A 16802-nucleotide genomic window follows, 5' to 3' on the forward strand; every position below is an offset into this window, starting at 1 on the left:
ATGTTGATCTTCTGAAGAAACAGATTGCAGCGAAAGCTCTATATGCGCAGAATTAGCAGTCCAAATGCAGAGCAAGCTCATCATCAAGCATGACAATGGAAATTTTATTACAATGAGGTTGACATTATAAGGAGCGGGATATCCTTGCAATGATTGTAAGGTAGATATCTCTGTGGACGAATGAATAATCAACATTATAGGGCAGCGGTCCTCAAACGGTGGTCCATGAGAAAATTTTGGTAGTCCGCAGAAAAAACATTTGCATTTTTTATAATGCACTGAATCAGGGCTCCTCAAATTACAACCCCATAGCCGGATAAGTGCAATGAACACTTGTGTTGCTGCAGAAAGTCTACCAATTTGGGGTCTTTTTGTGTGGGTTGGATGGGGGAGAGAAATTCTGACTAGGGGTCTGCTTTGGCCTCTTGGTGCGGGGCTTTGGGCGAAGGCTGGAGGGAAGCGCTGCTGGTGGTGAAGAGCCAGAGGGCCTTGTTCCAGTGGGACTGCATCGTGGTCTGGAACTGGCCGACCAATTCAGCCCACTGAGCCTCCAGGCTCTGGCACCTGGCCTTGGACTTCCAAAGGTCTTCCCTCTGCTTGGAAAGCCTATGCTCGTAATCCTCAGTGAGGTGCTTCTGCTGAGCCTCCTTCTCGGTCAGGTCCAATTTCAACTGAGCAGGCTGTTGCCAACTCTTTCTCATGGTGGCTGCTTAGCTCCAACAACTGCTTCCTATTGAGTCCCTAAGGAGCCCAGGCGGGCAGGCGAGGAGCGGCTAATAGAGGCTGGCATGGCATCCCTCGATGTGAGTGACATCAAGTTAGCCACACCCACCCAGTTAGATGACCACCTTGACACACCCACCCAGCCGATCAATAGGCAGATCATATTAATGGTCAGTGGGATTTAAAATTATGAATTTAGTGGTCCCTGAGGTCCTAAAGGTTGGGGACCCCTGTTATGGGGCACTCTCTGAGCTTCTCCCAAGCACACTTGTTTTGTTTTTGGGTATCTTCAAATGAGTGTTAACTTGACAATTGCCTGCACTGGTTCCTGCACTTTTCTTGGCAAGGTTTCAGTAGTACTTTGGCCCATGGGTGGGTTGCTGCTGGTATTACCGCTGGTTCGGCGCATGAAAAATTTTGCTCTGTGTGCGTGCGCATTTGCAATTAAAAAGGTCTGCGCTTGTGCAAAACATTAGAAAAGGGGGAAAATTACATTTCTGCAGTGAAATTTGTTCTGCGCATGCGCAGAACCAAAAATCAAGATGGTCGCGATGTAGGAGAACTGGTTTATGGGCGTGGCAGCCCTGTGTTGCTGCTGGTTCCAATGACCCAGGCCACCAAGTTACTACCGGTTCTGCTGAACCGGTCCGAACCAGTAGGAACCCACCATTGGTTGGGCCTTGCCTGCTTCTTCCTAGGATTGAGTAAGACGGATGGGCCAAGGTCACCAAGATGACTTCATGCCTAAAGCAGAACTCAAACTCACATTATCCCACTTTCTAGCCTGTTGCCTTAACCGCTACACCAAACTGATTTTGTCACACTACAGATAGACCTTGACGTACAACCTTTCATTTAGTGATCGTTCAAAGTTACATCGGCACTGAAAAAAATGGACTTATGACCGTCTTTCACACTTACGGCCATTGCAGTATCCCCATGGCCGCGGGATCAAAATTCAGATACTTGGGAACTGACTCATATTTATGGCAGCTGCTGTGTCATGGGATCACCCCATGTGACCTTCTGACAAGCAAAGTCCACGGGGAAACCAGATTCGCTTAACAGCCAAGTTATTCACTTCACAATTGCAGTGATTCACTTAACAATTGTGGCAAGAGAAGTTGTGAAATGAGGCCAAACGAAATGTTTCGTTTATCAACAGAAATGTCGGTGTCAAGGTTCCGACTGACAAACACAAGCAAGCAAGCCCTGTTGAGAAAGTTCCAATCTCTGAATTCTTTTTCTTGTGCCATGTCCATCATCGGATGTTGGCAATCATGTTGGTGATCCTATCTTTATCAACAGCCACACGAAAAAGTGCTGTTGTTTTGTCCAAACCAGTCCCTTAGATTTTGAAGCCATGATGTTCTTCTTCTGCCTGGACCTCATTTGCCTTCAATCTTTCCTTGGAGGATTAAGTTTAATATGTCATATTTTTCCGGGTGTCACATCACATGTCCAAAATTTTCTAACTTTCGCTTTTTAAGGTTTTGATGATTTCCCTTGGCTTTTCCAGGCAGCTTATCACCTCTGAATGCAAAACTTTATTGAGTACATTATTGTTAAGTAAGTCAGCTCCCCATTAGGAGAGCGAGGGTGCAGAGAAGCATAATGAGAGTGGTATGCAAGAACACGCACAAACCAGCATACAGGGACACTGAATAGTATAAAATATAGTAGTTTACTATTTGGAAATATAGAGGTATTCAGAGTTCAATTTACAGTCCAAGTCATACACGGTTCAGTCAGTCAGTTATCAATGTTCTCAGTTAAGGAATAATCCTTCGAACACAGTCCAGTATCTAATAATCAGTTTAGCACACAAAGCAGCTAACAGTAGCAAAAACACAGTACCTCACAATACACCAATCAGCATCTAACAAACAGAGAGCTAACAGTCATTCTGGCTCCCTCTTATGGCTGCTTGAGGTAACAGCAACCAATCACATTACAGCAGTACTTAAAGAAACAGTACTACCATCTTGATTTATATATTGCTAAACCAACTGTTAGCTTACATTCCTAACAATTATATCAGCACAGATTGAAAGCAAAGCCAGCTCTAACTCATTCCTGTGGTTTTCATATAATTAAAGAATAGACTCTTCCTCACCCTATTCGTGCAGGTCACATTGTCCAATTAGACGGCCAGATATTGTTATGGAAATCTTTAGATGTCAGATGACCTTGGTACCCACGAGACGATTTCTTGCTGCTGTCCTGAACTGGCATTCCACAGGTGGCTCTCTCTCCCTTCTTATTGTTGTGTCAAGCTGAAAAGTGGCAGTGGCTGCAAGCAGAACCATGCTTCGAAATTGACAGTCTGGCTCAATTGTGGTCATAAATTGAGGACTACCCGTATTGATAAAAAGGGAACATCCCTCAGTGTTTCTTCTCTTTTCTAAGCCACTTGCGGGAAGGAAGTAGGGAGTTAAGTCAGTAAAACACCTCTCTCTTCAAATGGCAAGTACTTAAGAATTCTCAGCTCAGGCATTTGTGCCCTTCATCCCCTCAATGTTACTACCAGAGAGCACTGCAAGAGGGAGGCATTAAAGAAATTTATTAACTTACTAAAACAGAGCTGTCTCCGCTGCTGGCGTTGGGGGTTTTAGTGGAAGTGAAAGGGAGGGAAGCCTCAGCACATAAGTGCTCTAGAGTCCTTCCATCAGCTTAAACCATTTTGAAAAGAGACCCAGTTCAGGCCTGCTATGCAGAGAGGTTGTATTCAGCCGGTTCAGACCGGTTCGGGTAAACTGGTAGCGCCAACGATCAGCTGGCCCCGCCCACCCACCCACCCCTGCCCTATCCTGTTTTTTATTTCCTGCTTTCTAGCTCATCTCAATCACGCGGCACAGCTGACTTCCCCTCCTCACTGTTTTACTTACTGTTGCTGACTTGGAAGGTAAGCAGCTAAGCTTCTAAATGCTCCATTTTCAGCACTGCACACAAACGCTTTAGGCGCCCGTGCGTACAAAGCGCGCACTCCCTGAACTGGTTGTTAAACTGGCAGCATCCCGCCAGTGGCTGTGCATCTATCTTTAGGAATAACAGAGTTGAAAAAGTCCTTGAAGGTCTTCTAGTCCAACCCCCTGCTTAGGCAGGAAGCTGATTCTGAGTGATTTATTTTCGGATGGGAGACTACTGGGAGATCCTAGAACCTGGATGGGAGTTCACCTGAAATCTGGATTGAAAACTAAGAATAGATGTAGATGCAAATACACACACACACAAAACCAAATACATAAATGGAAGAAGGAAATGACAAGCCACATTGTTGTCAAAGATTATATAGACATATCTATGATTTGAAGGTTCCCACTGGGCTCAAAGGAGCATTTCCTTCATATACAAATATCAGTGTCTATTATTCTTTAGCAGAATAACAAAGTTGGAAGCAGTCGTGGGATTCAATTTTTTTTACTTCTGGTTCTGTGGGTGTGGCCTGGTGGGCATGACAGGGGAAGGATACTGCAAAATCTCCATTCCCTCCCCACTCCAGGGGAAGAATACTGCAAAATCCCAATTTTCTCCCGATCAGCTGGGACTTGGGAGGCAAATAATAGATGGGGCAAGGCCAGTCAGAGGTGGTATTTACTGGTTCTCCGAACTACTCAGAATTTCCGCTACTGGTTCTCCAGAACTGGTCAGAACCTGCTGAATACCACTTCTGGTTGGGAGGGACCTTGGAGATCTTCTAATTCAACACGCCTTTCAGGAAGGGGCCCCAATACTGTTTCAGACAAATGGCTATCCAACATCTTCTTAAATACTTCCAGTGTTGGGGCATTCACAACTTCTGGAGGCAAGCTGTTCCACTGATTAATTGTTCTAACTGTCAGGAAATTTCTCCTCAGTTCTAAGTTGCTTCTCTCCTTGATTAGTTTCCACCCATTGCTTCTTGTTCTTCACTCAGGTGCCTTGGAGAATAGTTTGACTCCCTCTTCTTTGTGGCAACCCCTGAGATATTGGAACACTGCTATCATGTCTCCCCTACTCCTTCTTTTCATTAAACTAGACTTACCCAATTCCAGGAACCGTTTTTGTAAAAATATGTTTTAGACCCCCATCCCCTAACCATCTTTGTTGCTTTTCAGAGGAAGGCAAGTTGCTTTGAAATTTAAACCCACAAGTTCTTGAAATGAGCCGAGTGTCAAGGAGAAAGCATTGATGAAACATTATTGTCGCAGAGATTTCAGTACAGTTATCATCATTCATTAGCCAAATATTGAAGCTGTCAGGTTACAAAGCTAAACTGCTGGGGAAAAAATGTGTGGGAAAAATTGATGTATTATTGTGTTATCTGCATCATGTTTGCCGATTTATTAGGGACATTCCTGATTTTTTTGTTTGCTTATTTTATTTCTTGCTTTTATATAAAACGGCCTTCCTTGTATCGACATTTGCCAGGTTTCGTGTGTTATTCTGACGAAGAATGAATTACAGTTTGCCGTTCTGGTTATTCATGACTTCAGATTGTCAAACCTGCCTATATCCAGTTTTGACTAATTTATCAGCCTGCGTTTCTTGAAATGCCCTCGCATTCCTTTGAGGTTTCAAAGTTTCAAATGCTTAGCTTTAACATTTTAAAATGTCCTTCTTTTCTTGCTTTTTACAATATCTAGCCAGATGCAGAGCCTTGAATAGTCCAACCCTTCATAATTGTTATAACATTTCGGTTCATCCAGGTAAAACTCTACCCCCTCTAGACTGATGATTTATTTCTATGGACTGTCTCTTATTTTCTAGTACCTGACCCATTTTCCAGGCTGAGTCCCCTCTATGGGCCTTTAACGGAACTAGGGTAGTCTTGGCTAGTGAAAAATACAATATTTTCTTATCAACCCTCTTTCCCTCACTGCAGGGGTGGCTGCTACGAGTTTGGGAAAACCCATAGCTAATGTTATGGCTGCTTTGGAGAACCTCCAAATCCCACCCCTGGCTGGCCCCACCCACCCTGCCCCTCCCCTCCCCTCCCCTCCCCACCCCTCCAAACCCTCCCCTCTCCTCCCAGGAGTCTCCATATGGTCCATTTTAGATGCGAGGTAACTGCAGGGCCTACTTGGAGGCTCCGGGAGCGGGAAAACGGGCCTCCCAGAAGTTCCAGAAGGCCGGAAATGTTTCCTGGAACTTCTGGGAGGCCCATTTTCCTCCCTCCCCAAGCCTCTGTGCGGACCTCTGGAGCCCAGGGGAGGCAGTTTTTACCCTCCCAGAGGTTCGAGGAAAGCCTCCGGAGCCTGGGGAAGATGAAAACGCCCCCCCCCCGCCCCCGCCGTGGTGCAGGAGGCTGACTAGGCCACGCCCACAATGGCCACGCCCACCCAGCAACTGGGTAGAGAACCAGTTGCTGACATTTTCGAACCCCTGCCTCACTGCCATATATCCGAATAGCCAAACATTCATTCTTCCCTCTTCCCAGGTAAAGGGCTATCAAAGATATAAAGATATCAAAGAGCTGCAGCTCTCTTCAGTTCTTCTTGACATCTAAACAGGTTTTTTTTTTCATTTTAAGAAGATTCTGTGGTTGTTATTGTCTCTTAGGGGATTCCTCTGACCTTTAGGACATGGATTGCCTGTGGCCTGGTATTTTTTAGGCCTTCTGGAATATCTTGAGGTGAATTTTCGGAAAGTGAAGCAAGTTGAAGCAAGACCTACATTCTACTTTTAACCCCAGTTAACCGGATCTGGTTGGCTAGGGCAGGGGTGTCCAAACTTGGAAACTTTAAGGCATAGCTGGCTGGGGAATTCTGGGAGTTGAAGTCCACAAGTCTTAAAGTTTCCAAGTTTGGACACCCCTGGGCTAGGAGAGTTGTGCAGATTCTCTTATTCAATTCATTAATTCCCTTAAAAAATAAGACTAGACTAAACTAATTCAGATTAATTGTATTATGACAACTACTGGCCAGAAGATTAATTGTCCAGCTTTTGATATAGACAGGCAGGCAGGCAGGCAGGCAGGCAGACTCCTAGAGTCACCTTGTAATTTACGACCTTTAAAAAAATAATTTTATTTAAATTTTTCATTAAATAATAAAAGATAATGCAAACTAAGTAACAAAAGAAGTAAAAAGGCACTAGAAAACAAAATCAAAGGAAAAAAAACCCAGGAAAGCAACTACCCAATCATTACAACAAATATAAACAACTTCACTATCCCTTTATTGTCTCTTAATTAACAGATATTAAGCTCTTGATCATTTAACTCATCTCTTAACTGTAGGCAAATCCAATCATTAGCATCCTCTCCACTCCAGGTGTCAGCAAAAAGTCCAAGCAGAGCTCTAAAATAATAACCCTAATTAACAAATATAAAGCTCAGCATTCCACATCTCAACTCTTAACTACAGTCTAAGCAAATCCACAATTAGAAGGCAAGAAGTGGTTCCGGTATCCTAGCATGAACAAAAGATTAAATGTAATATGACAGAAGGACATTTCCTCCTTTCAAGAGAACAAGCTGACAAATACCCTTTACTTTAAGTGGAAAGATTTAATTAGAATACAAAGCCAATTTCAATGCTATCGGATCAGGATATCTAAAGTAAACACTATGTTAACTGTAAGCAAATCCAGTGTACATTTTTTTCCACGCCAGATGTCAGCTAAGCCAGAAAGAACCATCCCAAATGACATCCCATTTTTACCCTAATCGCATAAATCAGCTTTGTGTTTCTTCATTTGATGTAAAACAATCTTGCTCTTCATCTATTCAGATGATTGCGGATCCTTGCCTCATTTTTCTCTCTCCAAAACTTAAACAGCCTCTTTTGTTAAGTCCAGCAAGAAGAAATTATTCCAATTGCTGTCTGCAATTGTCATTTTTTATTTCCTTTTCAATCTTTAAAATCTCATCCATTTTTAAAAAAATGTCTAATGACAAAATCTTGTTTCAGTTCTTCTTCATGTTGCTCTCCGATACGCTTTTTCTGTAACCTCTTCTGGGAAAACAGCTGACATTATTGATTCAAAGTCCCAGTGCAGTTCCTCAAAAATGTCTTATAATGCCTTTATAAATTGCTTATCTTCTTATGTCTCCAGTATCAAAAAACTGTTTTTCTTTCCCACAAAAATGCACTTGTTCTTTACGATTAATTTCAAAGACTTCATATTCAAAATTATTTATCAACTTTAGATATCGTCCATCTTGTTCTCAGAGATATTCAATATCTCACCCAATATTTTAATATTTTCTGAGCCATTAATCTGTTCAAAACTTTCTGTAGCCAGAACTTTGCCTTGCTTTGTGCTATTATTTTAAATTCTTAATTGTTTTGAAGATACACCTTCATTTTCTTGCATCCAGCACTGAAGGCACCCACTCAGCCTTGTCATTTTGCAGGTATCTAACTTATTTAAAGCAATTAATAGATGATTTATGAAAGTGATTAGCAAGGGAAGTGTAAACTTTTAGAAGGCTCTGTTTGTGGCTGTAGCAAGTGTGGCAAATTCTCTTATTTCCTAGTTCCCCCATCCTCTGGGGGCAGCTGGTTTGCAGTCTTCTCATGAGAAGCAACCGTACATACATATTCCTAATAATAGGAACCCTGGTGGGGCAGTGGTTAGAATGCAGTATTGCAAACAAACTCTGTCTACAGGACCCAGATTTTGGGGGGCAATATGCTGACATTGTAAACCACCCTGAAAATGATGTAAAGCACTATGGGGTGGTGTTCTGACCCCCCTCTCCACGCCTGTGAATAAACCAGAACACAGGCTTGGCTGTTTGCCACTGTTTAATTACTGAGATAACGAATCCTTTGGCTGAGGGCCCAGAGAAGTCATGTTCAATAGAGCAACCCAGATAATTCAAATGAAGCAATGCAGATAGTCCAAACGAGCAGACACGGCTAGAATACACAGATAGATTTTCTTAACTACTAATTTGAAAGGTTGTTTCCTGCAAATTGCCCCTCCCAACGCCTCACCTATAATTTCTCTTGGGAGGGGCCAATCCACAACCACCTGTGCTTAATCATCTTCTGTGGGTCTGCCTACGGAGTTGCTGCTTCCGTTTCTCAGCCCTTCTCAATCTAGCATCAAGGACAAACTGCCTTTGATCCTCCCTACTGCTCCATGCCTCAGGTGCCTCCTGGTGGCCAACCAGCCTCTCTGGTCCCTGCTCTGAGTCTGAACCCTGCACAGGGTGCTCCACATTGTCCAGGGCAGACTCATATGGTTCCTCACTATCCGAGTCCATCAGCAGCTCAACCGGATCCTGCTGGGCCACAACAGGGTGGTATATATATCTAAATGCTATTGCTATACAGAGCACAGCTTGGTAATCTAGCATCCTCTCTTTGTCCAGAGAGGATCAAAAGATCTAATCTTTTACTCGTCAGTTCCCTGTCCTTAGCCGCAAGCATCAGCCCTGATTTTCACAAAGCTGTCTTCACCATTCTTCCTCAGAAGTCCTTTCTGCTTCAAGCTACTTTTATTATTTGACTGATAGCTCTTCTAACCGTTTGTGGCAATCGGCTCTTATGACATATCTGAAGGGCAGGCCATATATCTTAATAAGGGTAAATTTTGCAGCAGTGAATGCATCGCCTTGCAATGAGATGGCTGGCAAGCAAATTTGATCAATCAATCAATGAAATATTCATCCACGTAGTACAGTGTATGTTTTTTGTTTGTTTATCGATGCCCTTCCTATTGACCAAATCATGTAGCTCTGTTTGAGTTTGGGCACACTGATTTTGGTACTAATTTGATTTCAAAACAAAAGGAACATTTGGGATGAATGTTGCTGCAAGGGCTCACTTAATAGACCTCATTCCACTTCTCACCCACAGCTACTGGTACTGTAAAAAGTGGTTCCTAGACTGATGAAGAAAACATTATCTAAACCAGGGGTCTCCAACCATGGCAACTTTACACCTGGTGGACTGCAACTCCCAAAATTCCCCAGCCAGCTCAATTTTCAATGTTGACTCAGCCTTCCAACCTTCCGAGGTTGGTAAAATGAGGACCTATAGCTCTGATTATGAACCTATGGCACGCGTGCCACAGGTGGCATGTGGAGCCATCTCTGTGGGCACGCGAGCTGTCGCCCAGGTCAGCTCCACTCACATGTGCGCGCCTCCTGACGGCCAGCTGATTTTTGGGTCTCTGTTGGGAGACGCTTGGGAGAGTGGGGGATTGTGCGCGCATGCGTGAGGGTTGGGGGTGTGTGCAGCACCTGCTCCCACATTTTTGGTTCCAGGCTTCAGGGAGTCCTGCTAGCACCAAAATGGGGGTTGCGTGCGCATGTGCGGGGGGGCGGAGCATGGGGTGTGATGCGCATGTATGCGCGGAGGTGGGGCCTGCGGGGGTCATTGCATTATGGGTGTTGGCATACACTATCGTGTGCACCTGCACTTTTGGCACCCGAGGAAAAACATTTTGCCATCACTGACCTATATGGTTGGGGGCAATATACTGACGGTGTAAAACTGCTCGAGAGAGGGTTGTAAAGCACTGTGAAGCAGTATATAATCTGTGCTGTAGCCAGTGGTGGATTTCAAATATTTTTAGAACCTCTTCTGTAGGTGTGGCCTGCTTTGTGGGAGTGGCTTGCTGGCCATGTGACCAGGTGGGAGTGGCTTGGCAGTAATGTGACTGGCTGGGCATGGCCAACTTGTAAAATGTGGTGAAACTCACTTAGCAACGCTCTTGCTTAGCAACCAAAATGTTGGCTCAGGAACTCTGGCATTGAAGAGTGCAAGTCTTAAAGCTGCCAAGTTACAAGACCTTTACGCCCCTAACCCTTTAGAAAAAAAACCCCCAGAGGTGTTTAAACTTGACAGCTTTAAGACTTGTGGACTTCAACTCCCAGAATTCCTCCTCTCGCTCTTCATCTTGATGATGTGGAACGGGCGGGGGGAGGGAGCTGGAACCGGTTCTAAATGGCACTGTAGATTCGTGGAACCTCTTCTATAGGTTAGAACTGGCAGGAACCCACCCCTGGCTGTAGCTATAATAGCACTTAGTGCTATTGCTATTTGGTGTTTGTCTTTGTATATATGTGTGTTTCTTTAATGAGTACCATGTCTCTGCAAGCTTCAAGCAACCTTTCTCTCCTGTCAGCCTGTCAAGTTTGTCCAGATCAGGAAAGAGACTTCTCAAGAAAACAAGAACTAGATTTCACTGAGATTGCCTAGAAGCTTGCAAACCTGGTTGTGTTTTTCCACACCCCCTCCCTCTCCTAACCCAGGGAATCAGTGAAGAGCTAGTACTGTTATTTTCCCTTCTTCCTCAGCTCGGGACATGGTTCTGCACATTTTGCCTTCATTTGTGACCTGATTTCCGAATAAGTTCTCCAAGGTCATCTTCCTAGTTCCCCAAACCAAGACCATGGCATTCTAAATTTATTCCCAGTGTGAAGTCAGTTGGATGCCATAAATGGTCTTCTGTGGATTACCCATCCCTGCGGTAGAATGCTGTATAGATAAATATATAAATATATAGAAGGGACGTGATGGCTCATTTGCTAAGGCGCTGAGCTTGTCGATCAGAAAGGTCGGCAGTTGGACGGTTCAAATCCCTAGCATCGCATAGCAGAATGAGCTCCCATTACTTGTCCCAGCTTCTGCCAATGTAGCAGTTCAAAAGCACATAAAAATGCAAGTAGAAAAATAGGAACCACCTTTGGTGGGAAGGTAACAGGGTTATGTGTGCCTTCAGCGTTTAGCCATGCCGGTCACATGACCACGGAGACGTCTTCGGACAGTGCTGGTTCTTCGGCTTCGAAACGGAGATGAGCACCGCCCCCTAGAGCTGGGAACAACTAGCACATATGAGTGAGGGGAACCTTTACCTTTACCTTATAGATAAATTCTGTGTCTCGGCTTATGGCTATTCCTGTTTATTCCAAAGGAACATGTATGATGGAGTGGACATAACTATATCTGCATTTGGATCTAAGAATTTATTTTGTGATTGCAATCTAACAAGATCACCTTGGCTTGCAGTTCAAAAAATAAATAAAATATCAGTTGGCTGGATAACTTTCTTTGTTCCTTGCCACTGAAGTGCAAAAGAAGGATGCCTGAAGAATAACATGTAATGCGAATTCCAATGTGAATTGTCCTGATCAGTTCTTCATGGATTAACGTTTTCACACGTGGATATTTTGATGCCACTCTTGGTTGAAACAGAGCAGCGAAATGCATTTTAAAAGTGTGTATCTTAAAAGAAAAAGGCTTTTAAAAGGCTTTTTAGAATTCCATCAGAGTGGGTTCCCCCCCTCCCCTTGATGGAGATTAATATGGAAATAGAATAGACTGCAGAGAATTCAGTCCAGGGGTAAATAATAGGATTTTTGCTATTGCCATTTTAAAACTAAAACATTGATGTCACCAATTGAACTGATTTTGAAAGGGACCAGCCAAATTCATGGTGGACAGGATCTCAGAACTGCTGGGTGACTGTTTATTGTCTTACCAATTATAGGCCGTCTTCAACTTATGACCACAATGAACTCAAATTTCTGCTGTTATAAGCCAGACATTTGTTAAGGGAGTTTTACCTCATTTTACGATCCTTCGGGCCACTGTTGTTAAGTGAATCCCTGCAATGATTTAGTTCAGGGGTGTCCAAACTTGGCAACTTTAAGACTTGTGGACTTCTGGGGAATTCTGGGAGTTGAAGTCCACAAGTCTTAAAGTTGCCAAGTTTGGACACCGCTGATTTAGTTAGTAACCTGGTCAAGTGAATCTTGCTTCCCCTTTGACTTTGTCAGACAATCACAAAAGATGATCACATGCTCTTTTTCCTCTAAAATATCTTTCTGGAGGTACATTGGACAGAATGCTAGGGTGGTCTCATTACTGATATGTATAAGAACATAATTATAGTGATAATTCCACCTTTCCATGGTGGCGCAGTGGTTAGAATGTGGTACTGCAGGCTATTTCTGCTGACTTCCGGCTGCCTGCAATTTGGCAGTTTGAATCTCACCAGGCTCAAGGTTGACTCAGCCTTCCATAAAAGCCAATATAAGTGTAATTGCTATTCCCTTCTGTTCTTGATTATTCCAAACATAGAATTTCCTTTTTCTTCAGCAGCTGTATACTGGATTGTGTCCTTTGAAGAGCAAGTCTTTGTTATATGAAGGCCTGTCAAATGCAGGGCTGGTTCAGAAACAAAGATACAGAAGATGGGAGGATGTTGACTTGAAGTTCCCTTTCCACTGTCAACTACACTGGCTTAGAAAACTTGTAGTAAAAACCCAAGCGTAGTGAGCAGTTTTATAATAACTTTTTGGCAGTCGCGTAATATTTCCAAATTTAAATATGTCTATTTCAGGCCTGGGATTCTTTTGTTCTATTAATACTATTGTTATTTATGCATTGTCTACCAGATAGTTCTGACTGAATTTGATACTTTGATGATTGAAAATCTTCCTAAGGGTTTTGGGACACCTGTTGTACGTCACGGATTGAATTGGGATGGAGGTAGTCCTCGACTTACAACCACAATTGAGCCCAAAATTTCTGTTGCTAAGCAAGGCAGTTGTTAAGGTCGCTTTCCCCCATTTTATGATCTTTTTTGCCACAGTTGTTAAGTGAATCACTGCAGTTGATCAGTTAGTAACACAGTTGTTAAGTGAATCTGGCTTCCTCCTTGACTTTGCTTGTCAGAAGGTCGCAAAAGGGGATCACATGACCCTGAGACACTACGACCGTCATAAATACAAGTCAGTTGACAAGTATCTGAATTATGATGACATGACTCTGGGAATACTGCAGTGGTTGTTAAGTATGAGAAAAGGCTAATAAGTCACTTTTTTCAATCCTGTTGTAACTTCAAATGGGCGGTAAATGAATTGCTGTAAAACAAGGACTACTTGTGTTTCAATTCAGTCTCCTGCTCCTCCTCCTCCTGCTCTCCCTCCCCTGTTCCTCCTCCCCTCCTCCCCTTCTCCTCCTCCTCCTCTTGCTGCTGCTGCTGCTCCTCCCGCTCCTCCCCTCCTTGTCCTCCTGCTCTTGCTCCTCCCCCCTCCTCCCCTCCTGCTCTCCCTCTGCCTCCTGTTCTCCCTCCCCTGCTCCTGCTCCTCCTTCCCTCCTCCTCCACCTGCCCTACTCCTCCTCTTGCTGCTGCTGCTCCTCCCCCTCTTCCCCTCCTCCTCCTGCTCTCCATCCACCTTTTGCTCTCCCTCCCCTGCTCCTGCTCCTCCTCTTGCTGCTGCTGCTCCTCCCCCTCTTCCCCTCCTCCTGCTCTCCATCCACCTTTTGCTCTCCCTCCCCTGCTCCTGCTCCTGCTCCTCCTCCCCACCTCCTCCTCTTGCTGCTGTTGCTCCTCCCCCTCCTCCCCTCCTCCTCCTGCTCTCCCTTCACCTTTTGCTCTCCCTCCCCTGCTCCTGCTCCTCCTCCCCTCCTCCTCCTCCATCCCTCCTTCTCCTCCTCTTGCTTCTGCTGCTCCTCCCCCTCCTCGTCCTCCTGCTCTTGCTCCTCCCCCCTCCTCCCCTCCTCCTCCCCTAGCTACTGCTGCTCCATCCCCTCCTCCCCTCCTTGTCCTCCTGCTCTTGCTCCTCCTCTCCTCCTCTCCTCCCCCTCTTCCTCCTCCTCCTACCCTCCTCCTCCTCTTGCTGCTGCTGCTCCTCCCCCTCCCCTGCTCTTGCTCCTGTTCCTCCTGCTCCTGCTCTTCCTTCTCCTCCTCCTACCCTCCAGGTGAGGCAGGTATGGTTACCATGGATCACACTTCTTTGTTTTTGTAATTTTTGTAAGTTTTCAGCTAATCTTTCTTCCTCTCTCTGTCTCCCTAGGTGTAAAGAGCTGAAATATGCAAAGGATCTCCCACAGATTTCTATTATTTTTATCTTTGTCAATGAGGCGCTTTCAGTCATCCTGCGTTCAGTTCACAGCGCTGTCAATCACACTCCAGCTCACCTCTTGAAAGAGATCATCCTTGTAGATGACAACAGCGATGAAGGTACGGAGCTCCATTTTTAGGTCAGGGGAAGACCAAGCAGGCAGGAGACTTACAACATGTCCAATGTTTATTTATTTGAGCCATATCTTTAGTTTGCTGGAGTACTATAATCAAACGTCCTGTACTAACAAAAACAAAATGCACAGGTACAAAATAGGTGGTATCTTCCTCAATAGTAGTTACTGTGAAAGGGGTCTTGGAGTCCTAGTGGACAACCATTTAAATATGAGCCAGCAGTGTGCAGCAGCTGCCAAAAAAGCCAACACAGTTCTAGGCTGCATAAATAGAGGGATAGAATCAAGATCACGTGAAGTGTTAATACCACTTTACAATGCATTGATAAGGCCACACGTGGAATACTGTATTCAGTTCTGGTCGCCACGATGTAAAAAAGATGTGGAGACTCTAGAAAGAGTGCAGAGAAGAGCAACAAAGATGATTAAGGGACCGGAGGTTAAAATATATGAAGAACGGCTACAGGAACTGGATATGTCTAATTTAATGAAAAGAAGGACTAGGGGAGACATAATATCAGTCTTCCAATGTCTCAGGGGTTGCCACAAAGAAGAGGGAGTCAAACTATTCTCCAAAGCACCTGAGGGTAGAACAAGAAGCAATGGGTGGAAACTAATCAAGGAGAGAAGCAACTTAGAACTGAGGAGAAATTTCCTGACAGTTAGAACAATTAATCAGTGGAACAGCTTGCCTCCAGAAGTTGTGAATGCCCCAACACTGGAAGTCTTTAAGAAGATGTTGGATAGCCATGTGTCTGAAACGGTATAGGGTTTCCTGCCTAGGCAGGGGGTTGGACTAGAAGACCTCCAAGGTCCCTTCCAACTCTACTATTGTATTGTATTGTATTACTAAATATCCACAGTCAACAAATACCAAAAGCATGGGGGCATTGCACCAATTTTACTTGCTCGTGGGATGTAAGGAGGGTTGTGAGCACTTATCTCTGCAGGAAATGTGTTTCATGATGTGAGTGAGCCACCACGGAGAAAGTAATAACAACAGATAACAGAATAACAGAGACCTTGGAGGTCTTCTAGCCCAACCCCCTGCTCAAGTACTGTAGGAGACCGTATACCCGGGATGGCGAGCCTACGGTACGGGTGCCAGAGGTGGCACGCAGAACTCTCTCTGTGGGTATGAGCACCATCACCAGCTGCTCTTCTGGTTTCCAGCGTGCCAGCTAGCTGGTCTTCGTGAGCACCAGAGCGCCGGAAAACAGCCAAAAGTGTGCCGTCCAGCTGGTCTTTGTGTTTCTGGTGCTCCGGTGCACAAGTAAGACCAGCTGGTTGGTGCACAGGTACCTGGTGGAAACCCGAAGACCAGTCGGAAGGCGCGTGCTTGTGCACAGGCCTGCTGGTCTTCGAGTTACCAGCACTCCGGCGTATGCACGAACGTTTGCCATACACTGCCTTATACCATTCCAGGCAAGTGGCTGCCCCGTCTCTTCTTTGAAAATCTTCAGTGATGAAGCTCCCACAACTTCTGAAGGGAAGCTGTTCCACTGGTTAACTGTTCTCACGGTTCGGAAATTTCTCCTTAGTTCTAGGTTGTTGCTCTCTTTGATTAATTTCCACCCATTGCTACTTGTCTTGCCTTTTGGGGCTTTGGAAAATAGGTTGACTCCTCTTCTTTGTGGCAGCCTCTTAAATATTTGTTAGGAATGTAAGCTAACAGTTGGTTTAGCAATATATAAACCAGGATGGTAGCACTGTTTCTTTAAGTACTGCTGTAAGGTGATTGGTTGCTGTTACCTTAAGCAGCCATAAGAGGGAGCCAGAATGACTGTTAGCTCTCTGTTTGTTAGAGGCTGATCGGTGGATGTATCGTGAGGTACTGTATTTTTGCTACTGTTAGCTGCTTTGTGTGCTAAACTGATTATTTGATACTGGACTGTGTTCAAAGGATCATTCCTTAACTGAGAACATTGATAACTGACTGACTGAACCGTGTATAACTTGGACTGTAAATTGAACTCTGAATACCTCTATATTTCCACATAGTAAACTACTATTATTTATGCTATTTGGCATCTCTGTTTGCTGGTTTGTGCGTGTTCTTCCATACCACTCTCATTATGCTTCTCTGCACACTCACTCTCCTAATGGGGAGCTTACTTACTTAACAATATTGGAACATTTCTTGCCCTTCTTTTC

General features: G+C 44.5%; 1 protein-coding gene across 2 annotated transcripts in view; it reads left to right on the plus strand.

Annotated features, from left to right (window-relative positions):
* GALNT17 (polypeptide N-acetylgalactosaminyltransferase 17) overlaps positions 1-16802 on the plus strand; it is a 392841-nt gene that overhangs the window by 187689 nt on the left and 188350 nt on the right. For both annotated transcript variants that reach the window (XM_081941423.1, XM_081941424.1), the window contains exon 3: positions 14468-14634. In XM_081941423.1, the coding sequence (XP_081797549.1) occupies positions 14468-14634 (167 nt within the window). The remainder of the gene's footprint in view (positions 1-14467; positions 14635-16802) is intronic.

Source organism: Natrix helvetica, assembly GCF_964273705.1.
Source record: "Natrix helvetica genome assembly, chromosome: 2".
In the NCBI taxonomy this organism is placed as follows: domain Eukaryota; kingdom Metazoa; phylum Chordata; class Lepidosauria; order Squamata; family Natricidae; genus Natrix; species Natrix helvetica.